General features: G+C 32.1%; 1 protein-coding gene across 2 annotated transcripts; it reads left to right on the top strand.

The window, feature by feature from the left end:
- Nucleotides 1-9,755: 9,755 nt before the first annotated feature.
- On the top strand, nucleotides 9,756-11,667 carry LOC112001020 (GATA transcription factor 5). Of its 2 annotated transcripts, XM_024033187.2 has the most exons (3): nucleotides 9,756-9,949; nucleotides 10,093-10,436; nucleotides 10,568-11,667. In XM_024033187.2, the coding sequence occupies exons 2-3, from the start codon at nucleotides 10,095-10,097 to the stop codon at nucleotides 11,315-11,317; spliced, it is 1,092 nt and encodes a 363-aa protein (XP_023888955.1). In that variant the 5' UTR covers nucleotides 9,756-9,949; nucleotides 10,093-10,094; the 3' UTR covers nucleotides 11,318-11,667. The 2 variants fall into 2 exon arrangements, with proteins under 2 accessions (XP_023888955.1, XP_023888954.1); XM_024033186.2 differs by lacking the exon at nucleotides 9,756-9,949 and having other exon boundaries at nucleotides 10,083-10,436.
- The last annotated feature ends 4,438 nt before the right edge of the window (nucleotides 11,668-16,105 follow it).

The raw sequence follows: 16,105 nt of genomic DNA, 5'->3' as shown, positions 1-16,105 counted from the left end.
CCCGAAGAGGATTTAGTGACCGACGAACCATCGGAGATCAAAGGTTAATGCTAGGCCAAAATGTCTTCAATCAAAATATTCCTTACCAGCACCCAATAAATTAATGAGCATTTAAATTTTATTTATCTTTATTTTATTTTATTTTCATTGAATGAAAAATGGGGTTTTCGATGTGAACTCATCAATCTCACACCACGTAAGATAATATCACATGTACCACCAGGGTTTTAATGGGATTATTGTTGTGGGCACAACATTTTCATTGAAGCGCCACAACTCGAACAACTCAAGAGGAATCCGGCAGGGCAACCCTCTGTCGCCTTACTTATTCATCTTATGTATGGAAGTCCTTAGGGCCTTAATAGAGGGTAAATGTTGTGAGAAACTTTGGAATCCCATTAAAGCTTCACAAGGTGGTCCAGCCTTCTCGCATCTATTTTTCGCCAATGACCTTATATTGTTCACTAGAGCTTATCGAAAAAATTATGTTTCCATTAAGGAAGTTTTGGAGTCCTTCTATGATTTCTCTAGGCAAAAAATCGTGGCGAGAAGTCTCGGGTATTTTTCTCTCCTAATGTGGACCAAAATACAAGGGATGAACTTTGTGAGGTGCTGGGTTTCAAATCCACTCCTTCCTTTGGAAAATATCTGGGATTTTCCATTAAACATAAAGGCTCTCACCTAGATTTTGGCTTTATTTTGGATCATATTCAGAGTAAGCTGGCAGGTTGGAAAGCTAACCTTCTATGTCTTGTGGGTAGAATTGTTTTGACACAATCAGTAACTTCCACTATTCCCAACTATGTGATGCAATGTGTAGCCAAAAAAAAAAAAAAAAAAAAAAAAAAAGACCCTCTGACTAACGAAGCCTGACTGGAGGAGTAGATTTAGGCATATGAGAGCAATTACGAAGTCTAACGAAGTCTAAAATTATATGGTCATATTACGCGTTAAACATAGAACGTGGCCATAGTTTGTTGAACTAATGTAACAAACGAGCTTGTCCTTTTGCCAATTGTAGTCATTATGTTTGATCATCTCATCTCTCCGCAGATCACTCTCATCGCCAAGTGTTGATTCCTAGACTGTTTATGAGTCCTCCTTCGTCAACGGTCGGCTATACTTTACTGTATCTGCGCAAGAAACCAAGTCAGGCTGTCAATAATGCTACATTAGTGACTAACATGTGATCAGCACGATGTGAACTGATATAATTTAAAAGTCACGAGTCATTGATAATATTACATTTGCGTAATCGTGTTAACAACTTAATAATCACCTTATTAAAAAGGGGGAAAAAAAAAAAAACCAAGCTTAACATTGACTTCTTATAACTTTTCAGGGACTGGGGTTAATTAATTGGTGTTTTCATCTAATAATAATTGTAGAGGCATGGGCCTAGAATCATATATTAGGTTTTGAGTCTTATCTGAGAACGTTATCATGTCCGAAGAGGGACCAATGATTAAGGGCGATTCCAGTTTGGAGCCTTATGAATAAGAAAGGAGAAGAATGTGGTCCGAGGAGAAATTCCTCCTCGGCCATAGCATATATCCCAGACACGCATCCCAACGACAAAAATGACCTCTCTAGAAGTCCCAGTGTTAGAGGCGTGCCACTAGAACACACAAGAAGGAAGGGAGCTTGAAAATATCCAAGGAAATGCTGCTACTCCCACATTAAATGCGCTGCAACTGTTTTTTTGGCCGCAATTATGTGGAGAAGACCTTTGAACAGTGCTACCTAAGCTACCACAACTAACAGAGAACCAGAAAGGGTATCTAATGAGACGGACACTCGAGTTGTAACGTGAACGATTGACAAATGGAGGGCCGAGATCATCAGGAAGAGAATATATTTAATGTAAAAGACCCCAAAAGAAATGGGGATTGAAAAAGAGAGGGAAAGAACATTGTAGCAACCAATATTGCTCTTGTAATTGGTTCCATTATGCCACACAAACATTCGTCTCCTTGGACAATATATTGACCCTATATTGCATGTTTAGCTCTTGCATGATTGTCGCTAAAAACCCGTCCTAGCCATTGTTGTATTTACTAGGGCCTAGTTCTTTGACTCACTCTCTACAAATTTATTGTGCTGGGCTCCTTAACCCACAATCTCATACATATTGGGTTTGGGCTGTAAACCGTGCCCCACAATAATAAGCAATATTAAGAACTTTTTACTTTAAAAAAAATAAAAATTAAGAGCTTAAAAAAAGTAATTGTGTTAACAATTTAATAACCCTAAGAAAGGAAAGGAAAAAAAAAACATATATAAAAATGACTTCATGTAATATGTAATTAGGTGATGTGCGAAGTCATTGTAATTGCATTATAAGAAATTTTCTATGCAGCATTTATGTAATACTTATTCAATGATACGTGCTCTAGTATGTAATTATGTATAATGCAATTATTAAATTGTATGGTGAGAATGTAAATGTACAAAGTCAAATTCACAATTTGAATGATTTACTTAGTTTTATTTTTTTAATTCATAGTTTGAAAAGTTGTTGAGCTAATTAATTTGGAAGATATATATATATTTTTAATAATTTATGCTTTTGGGTTTGGTTAACCTCGCCTTTGAAATTTGACTTTGTAGATTAGCATATAACCAGTTCATATTACCAAAATTAGTAAAACAATGTTAGTTGGAATTCATACATTGCGAAATGTTCAACGTATATTGTATTGTTGTAATATGGTTTTGATGTGCCTCCAAATTATTTGTATATATCAATGCAGTGTAAGAATGGGACAGTGAACTATTCACCCTCTCAGAGAAATAGTCAGATATTGAAAAACTTGTAATTTAAATATGTGGGACAGTGTGAGTTTGGATTGCAATGAAATCCACAGGTCTTTAGCTGCATCTTAAATATGTGGGTCTTGTGTGCTATTTACGAGATCTGTAAATATTTTTTTAGCAAATTTTTTTTTTTAAATTGGGTTCTACGACATTATTTACATATTTAAAAATTATTTTGCTATAGTATTTTCAATTTTCAGTTTTCAGTTTTCAACAATAAGCAGTATCCAAACAGACCCTTAGTATTTGTTTAGCTAGCTTATTTTTTGCCAACTTATTTTACTATTTAGCTTATTTTTGCTACTATTTATGGGTCCTTCTACACTTTTTGGTACTATTCATGGATCTCACTATACTATTTCAATTAATATTTATCTTTATCTACAGTACTTTCAGCAAAAAGTTTTTAGTTTTAGCAAAATAAGCAGATCCTAAACAGATCTTTAGTTTTTAATAAATCCTCAAAATGAATTTTGGAGCCCAAAACTGAAAAGGCAACCTACAAAAATAATCAACTTAGAATATTTACATCAATCTCACTAATTTAATATTTTAACAAAAATTTATCTAAACTCAATCGAAACAAGCATGTAGTGAGCCTCTATCCTCGCTACATTAAATATCAATGTTGATAAAGTATTGAGGTTGATATATATGTATGAAAATAATAGATAGGTAAACTAGCAAAAGTAGAGTTTTTTGGATTAGTTTAGCTAAATATTTGAGGAGACTGATATACCTTAAAAAAATGTGGTTTTTGTTGACTAAGTAAAAGTTAAGTCTAATTTCTTAAGTTTAGTATGAATGGTTTCCTAATTAAATTCAATTATATAGTTGTAATAATTAATGTATCACATCCTTTATAAAAATAATCAAATTTAATTATGTGGTTTACTAGTTAATGTAACCATATGGTTGAATATAAAATTATATAGCACAATCCATTACTAAGGTGAATCAAATGTTCAAGGAGGTTCCTTGGAGTCGGTCAAAAGTTCTAGTTGTGACCACAAATTTGGGTCGTTCATGAAGGGGTTCAAATACAAAGAGTTCAATAATTCTAAAGTTGTTATGGGTCATAGTGGTAAGTTTAACTACCATGTCGTGTCTAGAAACAAATGTTTTGTACTAGATCTACAAATTTTCATCCTAGAGTGAATTTCCTTAATTAGGGTAGGTTATTCTCACTGTGGTTTGTCATTTAATATTGTTCTTTATTGGTTTTCTATTTCATCACTATATCGTCGTCTCTTGTTTATAACTTGGCTTATATGTTTTACAACTTTGGTGACTTGCTAGTTTTGTTGATTAAATTGATATAATTGTAATCACATAACTAAATTATTTGGTAATTAATATGTAAATCCGCCACATAATTCTTTTGAGATCAAAACAGGTTCTTTCACAATTTTTTTTAAATGTTCACTAGGCAAACATATTTTTCATTTTTTAAAATGTAAATTGCAACTCATAATTGAATATCTATTATTCCTTATCATATGCCCTTACTTAAAATAAATAATGAATGCATTAAATGTAATTAATGTCTTTAGCTTAACACTGTTTGAAAAATTGGGGAAAAGGGAAATAAAGTGGCACTTTGTATACTGTCAAATCTAGGAAATAAAATCTTACGGAAAAAAATTTACCTCCAAACTAATTTGAAGGAAAGTTTTCTCCAACCCATAACTTGATGATTAAAGAACCATATATATATATATATATATATACTTTTAGTCTCATGATTTTTTTAATGAATCATATTACTTGTTTAAATAATACATGTGTATAATTTTATGAAATAACACATAATGAATTAAAAGAGATTTCTCCAAATTTGTTTGGAAAAAAACTTTGTTCAAAGTGTTAACCTTGAAATAGGCTTTTTCAATTTTACTTAAAATAACGAGGATTTAGTTCCTAAGTAAAAACTCTTCATCTTTGCTTGAATGTTTTAAAAATTAAAAGAAATGAGATGGAAATAAATACCCCTCTCTTGTTTGGTTGTGAGTGAAAAGGAAACTAGAGGATAATTTATTTAAGAAGAGTAAGACTTAGGTACAGTACTTAGGTATTGTTCCTTAGGTTTCCTTTTTAAAATTCTGTCATATGAATTTTTTCTGGATAGAAGTGTATTTTTTAGTCAAATAGCCACGTGGCTAAATTTTAAGAAATAAATCTAAGAAACAATACCTAAGATACTGTACCTAAGTTTTGTCCATTTAGCCCAGGCTTGATGTCTAGTTTCTCAAAAAAAAAAAAAAGTTTTGTCCATTTAAGAAATAATCGAATATAGCATTCTTTTATTTAAATATATGTTTATATATTAATGATAAAAAGTTTTTTTTTTTTTTAAAGAAGAAAATGATAAAAGGATAAAGTGTTAAGTATATCAAAAATTTAGTAAACAATAATCCAAAGTTCAATCCCCCTCCAATTTCCCTCAATTCGTGGGAATTATTAATAGTGAGAATGGTCAATGGTCCCTCAAATCAAATCAAATCATTCCTATTTTCTAAGGGAATTAAATCCATGCCCCCTTTTCCTCTGGTCTCTTTTGCTCTAGTATCCTTCATCCAAACATACTCCCAAGTGTTAAATACTCTAAAATGAAAAACAAAATTAGTTTTTAGAGCAAGTCAGATTGCAAAAACTTTTCTATCATTGATGTCAAAAAAAAAAAAAAAAAAAAAAAATGATTGCAAAAACTTACGTGGTTCTCAAATCCCGTAAGCATGGGCAGTCATTTACTATGCATTAGCTAAGGATAGCCTTACATTTTATTAAAGAACTAAATTCTCTCAGCTTCTACTTACCTTTAATCGTTTCAAATTTCAAAATCCTTATCGACTTTTATTAAGTAAAGAAAAATAGATATAGATAAAAGCGGGTAGTGTGAGAGCCACAAACAGTAGATAATTTAAGTAAAAAAAATTAACTTATAATCGGTTGCAAAACACATGCTTTAGACTCAAGAACTTTTATCCAATAAGAATCCACATTACTCTTGACATCTAGATTCTTAGGAATGTGATTCCTAGGAATCACATTTCTAAGAATGTAGCTATTCCTATGTTTGGTTTATTCCTAGGAATCTTAAATGAATTATTAATTTTTTCCATTCTATCTTTAGATTTGAATGTGAATTACCAAGTCATTTAAAAAAAAGGGTTAAAATTGTCAATTTATAAAAAATACAATTTTCTTTAACCTTGGGAATCTGGATTCCCATTTGTTTTAAAGGGAATCCACATTCCTATTGAGAAGGGTTTAAGGGGGGAATCCAGATTCCCCTGGCATCTAATTCCTTAGCATGATTTGCAACCAAACATAAGAATCTTTAAATATTCTTAAAAATCCTAAAATATTACTCTGTACCAAACGCCACATAATAAAGATTATTCATTGTAATTATTTGTGGCATCTAATTCCTTAGCATGATTTGCAACCAAACATAAGAATCTTTAAATATTTCTAAAAATCCTAAAATATTACTCTGTACCAAACGCCACATAATAAAGATTATTCGTTGTAATTATTTGTTATATGTGGACTGGAGGACTATACACTCTCGAGGATGCTTTGAACACTCTTATATATGCAAAAGTCTTATATATATCAGGCGCATGAGATACTGTTTCCATTGACACGCAAGGATCTTTAAGCAATGATGCGATGTTATATGGGCTCCAATCCAAAAACGAGTCACCACCAATGGACCCCGGTTGTTGACCCATAATAATGGTGCTCACACGGCCCCCCTCTCCTCCCAAAACCATAAAAAATAAAATTCAAAACAAAAATAAAATAATCCAAAAGAAAGAAGGAAAGAAATAGCAGTAAGGTGTAAAGGAAAATTCTTATTTTTGCGCACACTTTTTCTGTGAGTATTCGTAGCCAGCCAGCTACGAGTCCATAAAATGCAACGCGCGTAAGATGCTTTTGCACGATAAGCACAATGCAACCTTAGCTGGAACACAATACAGAAGCGAGTGAAAATCAACCCGACATTCCTGACCGTCCGATGTAAACCTACTGAGCATATTGACCATTAGATTCTCAACGCACTATACTTTTCTCGTCTTCATTGTAATTCTCCTAATTTATCCAAAAAAATTAGTTTTAGAGTGTTCCTACTCACATTTTCACATTTTTACATTTTAAATAACATTACACATTTTTTTACACATTTTTTTATTTATATGTATTTCAAAAAATTACAAATAATAATTCTCAAACTACTCTATCAAATGTTCCCTAAAATTCGTTTATTTTGCTGAAATTGAATTTTTTTTTTGTTGAAAGTACTACTAGATAAAGTTAAAAGTTAGTTGAAATAGTTCAGTGAGACCTATAAATAGTATTAAAAAGTGCAGTGAGACCTATAAATAATAATAAAAATAAGTTAAATAGTAAAATAAGCTGACAAAATTAATCATGCTAAACGGATACTTAATACCACAAATTATTTTCAACTTTTTTGGTACAACTCTAACGTAACAGACCGTAAATAATTGACTATTACTTACACATAAATTCGTTATTTTTTTACTAATTACACTCTACTGCGTCAAAATTGTAATTCCATGTTGTAAAAAAATTTGTATTCCATAAACCTTTTTCTTATAAAAGAAGGCAACGAGCGGGAATGTTTTGCAAAACTTCCAGAAAAGGAGGCGCAATTAACGCGGCTATGGAATATCCCGTTTACGTAAATAAGTGGGAAAATGAGACCCAAATTTCAAACACACAAAAAGACACAGACAACACGCACAAAATCATGCCGGTTTCCTAGGTGGTTCGTTTCCGTTCCGTTTTGAATAATAAAATCTTTAAAACTCGCGGTCACGGTTTCATTGTCACGGCCCCGTTATAATACCGTTGATTTTCAACAACAACAACAACGGAACGGTCTTATCTTTTGTGCGGTCCATATGTTCAGTGCTTTTATGAGGGGCTGTGCCTAAATTATTCAAAGTAAAACGTGACCTCAGCATGCAAATTTTTTAATTATTTTTTTTGGTATACGGTGTAAACTACAATTTTTTACTCTTTATGTTTGGAGTATTTTTTATTTTGGTGACTTATATTTAAAATTTTTCATTTTGCCACTCAAATAGGATATTGTCATTTTCATCTTCCCGTCCATACTTGTTAGTGATATGGTCTATAAGTGGCAACTAGACTTATAGTTATAGGCCTTATGGCAGCTTGTTCAATTAAAATAAGTAAATATAAACATGTGCAAAATTAACGAGATTTATTCCCATGAGTTAATTTGGAGGATATGGTAATCTTAAAGAGTTATAAGGGAGAATTGAAATTCTAGAGGGGGTGTTTTTGCAACTGATTCAAACCCAAGGGATTTTTTTTTTTTTTTTTGGATTTTGGCATATTTCTTGCAACTGATTCAAACACAAGTGGAAGTATTCAAAGACTAGAGGCTGCTACTAACCAACTTTGAAGCCAGATCACCACCCATTTTCAAACTCCAAGATCGGCTCATGCCACCACTTATTGTCTCTTTAAGATCATGCAAGCAATAAATTACCACCATAAATGGCAATATGTTAAGATGATGGAGGTTTGAATTATGATGAATGTGGGATTTACATAAGTAGACCTAGCGCATCTTGAAAGCCCCCCTCCCCTCCCCCCTTACCCTCTCATCACACTGAGTTGTCACATGAAATTACCATTGGAGTTTGAGGAGAGAGATTAAGAAATTGAGGTAGATTGTCATAAAGATAGGTGACATTGTTTTGAGCTTGTATTATTATTTTTTTAAAAACCACTAAAGGCACGTCATTGTATCTAGGTTACACACATGTTTATTTGGTCGATCAAAATTGATTTATATATTGGAACTAGTAAAAAAACTGTCTAAGTTATAAGGCCAAACATAATTTTTGGTAAACTTCAATCGGCAAATGAACAACCATTTTTAAATTAAGGCATTGATTGAATTCTAGTTTGGAAGGTGAAGAGATCACAAATTATTCTCAAATTAAGGTATTGATTGTAAATTTTTAAAATTTATGGTGCAAGTTGCAAATATCCAATATTTTAAGGTAGATGGTTGCATATAATTCCATTATTTTGGCTTTTCAATTGTGTATCACAATTTAATTTAATTATTATAATTTTGGTTGTGACAATTTAATATTTACTTTTTAAAACAAATCAATATATTTTTACATTACTTACCGACTAAACAAAAACTATTTAAATTTGGTAAATTATACATTAACGCTTAAAGTACATCGAGCTATACTAGTTATACCCAACTTTCAAGAAATGATATTCTATCCGAGGAGCGGAGTGTCAATTATCTTGATCATTTGTAGATGAGTATAGGGGCGAAATGTCATTTCTTGAAGTTGGGCATATGAGTCTAATTTTTCTACACCTAGATAATATCAATATAATTACCCTTCAAAAATTTAAACCACATTATTTAAGGTAAAATTTAGGTGTAGTATATTGAGTCATTGAAAAGGCAATAATATTTGTACTTTATTAATCAATGCAATTATGTATTTGGATTTAATGTGAAACCCAATTTAGTACTCATAAAGAATTGTGTCTAAGTCTTATCCCAAGTTTAAACTACTTAAGTGTCTTGCATTAAAGTGATTTTATACAAATTAATTGATTTCTACAAGGTAAAAGTAACATTTAATAGTCTTCAAGGGATCAAAATCATAGTCTGCACAATTTTGTTTTTTTACTTTTGTTGGACTAGTTTGTTGTTTACTTTTGTTGGAAGTTCGGCGTGGAACAAACCCATGATGACCAAGAACAAAAAGTCATTGTGGAATTGTTGGTTCGGTCCTAGCAGGCTAAGTGCCCGCCCCATCATCAACCCCCAGAATAGAATAGTCAGCTCCTCTATCTCCATGTAATGTAACGTGACACATTGTACAAAAAACAATATTCATATATATATTTAAATTTAAATCTCAAAAAGCAGTGTCTGTGAGAGAGAGAGAGAAAGAGAGAGAGATAAAGATAAACCAATAACTCAGCACCACTTTCGCCCACGAACCAGCCTTCTTTTCAGTGTCCCAACCAACCAACCCTTACCTATCCACAGTTTCAATTCTATCTTCTTCATCTTCATCTTTGTCAGGTAAACTTTCACTAAAAAATTAATTATACAAAACAATATATAAAAAAAGAAGCAGAATTTTGTAATTCTTATACGGGGTTGCTTTAAATTTATGGTAACGTTTTGTTGAAAAAGTTTTAATTTTTTGTTGAATATGAATGTAGAAATGGAATACTGCGTGGAAGCAAGAGCCTTGAAATCAAGCTTACGTGGAGAAATATTGGCTATGAAAACGACAACCCAAGTTTTTGAAGATTTTCGGGGTTCTATCGGTGTTGGTAGTGAAGATTTCCCTGTGGACGACCTTCTTGACTTGTCTAATGCAGAGTTTGAAGATGGGTACTTTGTGGAAAATGAAGAGGAAGAAGAAGAAGAAGAAAAAGATTTTCTCTCGGTTTCTTCGTCACAGGACGATGAGAATTCCAATTCCAATTCCAATTCAAATTCCAACAATTTTTCTGGCTCAGCGGACTCTGAGTTCACTTTAGCCAGTGAGCTTGCTGTTCCGGTAATTATAATATATTTCTAAAAAATGAAACTTTTTCTTTTTTGCATGTTTTTTATTTTTTGGGGTTCTATTAAATTTTGATTTTTTTTTTTTTATTTTTTTAAATTTTTTGTTGTTGTTGGGTTTTACAGGATGATGATTTGGCAGGGCTTGAATGGGTTTCTCACTTTGTGGACGATTCTATATCAGAATTCTCTTTTTTGTACCCCGCCGGGAAACAAAAAACCGAAGCAAATGAAATGGACCGGTCTGAACCGGAATCCAGACCGGTTTTAGACAGGGCTTCACGTTTACAATCACCTTTGGAGGTTCCATTTCCATCCAAAGCCAGAACCAAACGGTCCAGAGCCAGTAATCCAGTTTGGTCGCTTGCTTCATCATGGTTTTGGGATTCTAACCCTGGTTCTCCTCGTACGGAGGACCAGACAGCACCACTGAGCCACAAGACTCATGGTTTTTATGACACGTCATCGTTGTCTTCATTGTCGTCTTCAGGGTCTTGTTCATCTGGGTTATCTTCGTCACCTAGTTTTTTTAACAACATGTTCAATTTCGTTGAACCGGCAAAGAAGAAGCAGAAGAAAAAATCGGCGGTTCAAACCGGTAGTGGGACTCAGTTTCAGCGTAGGTGCAGCCATTGTCAGGTTCAGAAGACCCCGCAGTGGAGAACCGGTCCACTTGGTGCAAAAACGCTTTGTAATGCTTGTGGGGTTAGGTACAAGTCCGGCCGGCTTTTTCCGGAGTATAGACCGGCTTGTAGTCCGACTTTTTCTGGTGAAATTCACTCCAATAGTCACCGGAAAGTGTTGGAGATGAGGAAGAGAAAGGAAACGGTGACTGAACCGGAATCCAGGTTGAACCAGATGGTTTCAAGCTTTTAATCATTAACTTAGAGAAAAAATAGGTAAGTATGAACCGGGATTAACCGGGTTCATTTTTTTTTCTTTTATTTTTATTTTTTATTTTTGTTGGTAGATAGGGTTGAAACGTAACAGTAGGAAGGGTCTTCATTATTATAGTTCTAGTATTTTTGTATTCTTTGTGTTTTTGCTAGTACTTAGTTATAGGTGCTAGTTTATTTATTTGCAGGTTTAAAGAGGGAAAATGGGTTTAAAGTTAGACTTTAGATAAATTGGTTTATTTTCAAAGTTTTATTAGCATGTTGCCTTCAATTAATACTTTTGGACTGATTGTCTGCTATGAAAATATAAGAATGAAGTATTTGATGGCATTTTAGTTCCTTTTTTTGGTTGCATGTTACTGACTATGAATACCTTTGGATTAATTGTCTGCTATGAAAACATAAGGATGAAGTACTATATTCAAGAAAAAAAGACTAGGTATGCCATATACATATGTCCTTGTCAATTGCTTGTGATGTTTTTGTATTTCTTACCGTCACAAGCCATTGAAGTGTTCAAAATGGTTAGGCGGATTTTGATGGACTTTGAAAAGCCAATTTAAATATGATAGTAAATTTTTTGGCCATAGGAAAAGCCAACTTATGTTGAAGGGAAGACAATGAGATTGAGGTGGGTCAGGCTGCCATTGATTGGTCGTTTTTTTTGGAAGATTGGAGGAAGAGGAGAGTAGGAGAGAGGATACGAGAGTGGAATTGTTATTCGGTCATCCCCTTGCTTGAATCTTTTAAAAATTAAGGTGTAGGGTCTATTTTAGGCTTAATCCTAAGTCATCTGCTTTCCCTAAAAATTTATAAAGGATTCCAAGGCTTCTCATTTTATAAGCAAAAACTTTTAAAATTAAACAGAACATCCTAAAATTGTAGAAATCCAACTCAATTGAAACCATAATCTGTTTTTTTCAACCAAATATATATATATATATATATATATATATATATTTGTTATCCTAATGCTTATTGACATTTCATTTCCCTGACTATTTGTACAAGACAGTTTAATAAAACATACATTCAAAAATTTAATTGATATCTAAATATTAAAAAACTCTCTAAACTTTTTTACCTTAGGGGTCAAAATGTAATAAACCAGCCCATAAGGTAAAAGAGAATAGATATTATTCGCCTTCCCTCTTTATTTGGATATTTAAAAATTTAACGAGGATTGGGGGGAGATGAGAAGAGGGGAATGATTATATAAATTGTCAATTATGACATCTTTTACTAATTTTAAAGTAGTAAATATAAATCAACATCATAAGGGAAAATTTGATAATTTTTTTTTTTAATATTAACCCCTTTCGACCCCATCTATTTCCTCTATTTAGGGGAATTAAAAATGTGGGGTTTGCTTTCTCAAAAAAAAAAAAAAAAATGTGGGGTTTGGAGCCATATTATTATTGCCCTCCAAATTCCCTAAAAACTCTCTTTTAAAAAAGAGAAGTGCTATGTTCATAATATATTTACAACAAATCCTAAGTAGTAGGATATTACTTGCTATTTCTAGTGGGTAAGAAAGCAATTTTAGTGGTAGGTTCATATTAAAACAAATAACAACCTGCCATTTAGAAATTATTGTGAAAGTGTTGTGAACATATCTATCATTTCTTTTTTTAAAAATTAAAATAATATTCATTAAATCCTCCTAGCTAGGCCCTCCCCTCCTCCACCCCCCCCCCGGGGGCGCGGCGCCTCTCCCTCTCATCAAAACACACCTGTTAGAATTTTTGAGAATCCTCATAATTTTCATACATTTTCATGTTTAGTTGTAAAAGCTTTGCAATATGTTGAGGAATATGGATTCCTTGTTAGAAAAAGAAGGGTATTCGAATTTCATATGACTTGTGAAAATTTTATTTCACTTAGCAGTTTTTGACTAATTAAAATGAAATTAAATAGATAACTTATACTATGTATTAGACATTTAAAAAATATATATTATGATTATATTCACCTCTAAGAAGTTTTTTTTTTTTTATTTCATACTTTGCTTTATTCTCCTAAGGAATGATATCATGATATATCATTAAAAAAAATTTGAAAATATTTATTTTGGTCTTGTATGTGTTGATTATGTTTAACTATTATTTTAGGAGATTTGACTTAATTAACAGTTTATATTATTTATGTTTAGAAAATAAACCAAACATAGGGATCTTATATTCCCATAAATTTTTATTAGATTCGCAATAAAATCAAACATTAACATATTTACATTTCCAATCATTATCGTTGTTAAGCATCACATTCTCAAAAATTTGAATACGGAAAATCCAAACCAAACGTAACTTAAAGACTTAAAGTTATATGATCTGAAAGATTAGGATAGTCTTGAATATTGGTTTGAGCCCGCCAAAGTTGTGTGGTTTTGCCATATAGTATGGTCAAGTGGTATAAATATCCGAAGTCTCACAAAAACCCTGACCCACTTGCGAAGTCAAGGGTCAAGACTGAAGACTAAAGAATAAAGAGTCGTCACCTGATTAAGTGCAAGTGCAAGTTCAAATTGCTAGAATTAATCTTGATTTTGTTCTCTCAGTCTCTCTAATATTGGAGATTCCTCTTCTTTGAGGAAATAAGAGGATATATCCAATCCTTGTAACTAAGGACATCCCATAAACCATTTAGTAAAGGATNAAAGAGAAGTGCTATGTTCATAATATATTTACAACAAATCCTAAGTAGTAGGATATTACTTGCTATTTCTAGTGGGTAAGAAAGCAATTTTAGTGGTAGGTTCATATTAAAACAAATAACAACCTGCCATTTAGAAATTATTGTGAAAGTGTTGTGAACATATCTATCATTTCTTTTTTTAAAAATTAAAATAATATTCATTAAATCCTCCTAGCTAGGCCCTCCCCTCCTCCACCCCCCCCCCCGGGGGCGCGGCGCCTCTCCCTCTCATCAAAACACACCTGTTAGAATTTTTGAGAATCCTCATAATTTTCATACATTTTCATGTTTAGTTGTAAAAGCTTTGCAATATGTTGAGGAATATGGATTCCTTGTTAGAAAAAGAAGGGTATTCGAATTTCATATGACTTGTGAAAATTTTATTTCACTTAGCAGTTTTTGACTAATTAAAATGAAATTAAATAGATAACTTATACTATGTATTAGACATTTAAAAATATATATTATGATTATATTCACCTCTAAGAAGTTTTTATTTTTTATTTTCATACTTTGCTTTTTATCTCCTAAGGAATGATATCATGATATATCATTAAAAAAAATTTGAAAATATTTATTTTGGTCTTGTATGTGTTGATTATGTTTAACTATTATTTTAGGAGATTTGACTTAATTAACAGTTTATATTATTTATGTTTAAAATAAACCAAACATAGGGATCTTATATTCCCATAAATTTTTATTAGATTCGCAATAAAATCAAACATTAACATATTTACATTTCCAATCATTATCGTTGTTAAGCATCACATTCTCAAAAATTTGAATACGGAAAATCCAAACCAAACGTAACTTAAAGACTTAAAGTTATATGATCTGAAAGATTAGGATAGTCTTGAATATTGGTTTGAGCCCGCCAAAGTTGTGTGGTTTTGCCATATAGTATGGTCAAGTGGTATAAATATCCGAAGTCTCACAAAAACCCTGACCCACTTGCGAAGTCAAGGGTCAAGACTGAAGACTAAAGAATAAAGAGTCGTCACCTGATTAAGTGCAAGTGCAAGTTCAAATTGCTAGAATTAATCTTGATTTTGTTCTCTCAGTCTCTCTAATATTGGAGATTCCTCTTCTTTGAGGAAATAAGAGGATATATCCAATCCTTGTAACTAAGGACATCCCATAAACCATTTAGTAAAGGATTTGTAAATGTAGAAATACTGAAATACTGATATGGTATACAGAAAATGTCAAAATTTATCAACTTATCAGCCTTAGTAAATTAATTTGAAATTTACTAGATTATAAAACCTAATGAGAAAAGACATACCCTAGACTCTTCTCATCAATTTTTTTTTTTTAAAATTATTTATTTATTTTTTTAGCTTTGACCATTAATTTGGCATGCATAATGATGCACAAACATGATTAATGATGGATAAACAACAGTGAAGGTCCCATGTTAAAAGTTTCACTATGAAACAAAAATCAAATAAAAGGTAATGTTATCATGAGCCCTCATGAGCCTGGCACGAAGTTTAACATCACAATATTATCATGAAGCCTTTATTCAGCCAATATGCATAAAACATTTCAATATAATCCTAATCAATGGAATTTTCCTTGAATTTAACACACATAGTTATATTTGGTAGAGTGGTGTCGGTGAAATGTGGTGAATGGGCTAAACTAGCCTTTGATAAATGTATTTTGTTAAAATTGTTGGATAACTAATAGAGAAAAGAGAAAAAGAGAAAGTCACGAGCAAGAATTTAACATAATTTGGTTTGACAATCTAAGTTCATAATGAAAAGTCACTAATGACAATGTTTTTACTCTTGAATTATATCTAATATTAATGAACTTTTTTTTTTTTTTTTGAGAAGAATATATTAATGAACTTAACATAGGATTTATATACCACCGCACACCCTTGGTGTGATAGTCACTCCACAAGTATAAGTGCTTGTGGAGTGTGGGGGGCAAGGGCCGGGGTTCAAGTCTCCAGGAGGGAGCTTCACACACATATACACTTAGATTAGGTTAGAGTAGAATTCTATCTTATATTAAAAAAAAAAAAAAAAACATAGGGTTTATATAGTAGAGAATTTTAAGG

Source organism: Quercus suber, unplaced genomic scaffold (genome assembly GCF_002906115.3).
Source record: "Quercus suber isolate HL8 unplaced genomic scaffold, Cork oak 2.0 scaffold_377, whole genome shotgun sequence".
In the NCBI taxonomy this organism is placed as follows: Eukaryota; Viridiplantae; Streptophyta; class Magnoliopsida; order Fagales; family Fagaceae; genus Quercus; species Quercus suber.
The sequence above is the reverse complement of the archived record's forward strand: the minus strand, read 5'-3'. Positions and strand labels throughout refer to the sequence as shown.

Excerpts from the sequence above, each read along its gene's own strand:
- LOC112001020 (XM_024033186.2), top strand. The coding sequence starts at position 10,083 with ATGAATGTAGAAATGGAATACTGCGTGGAAGCAAGAGCCTTGAAATCA. Across the intron at positions 10,437-10,567 it reads CCAGTGAGCTTGCTGTTCCG|GATGATGATTTGGCAGGGCT; the intron begins GTAATTATAATA and ends TGGGTTTTACAG.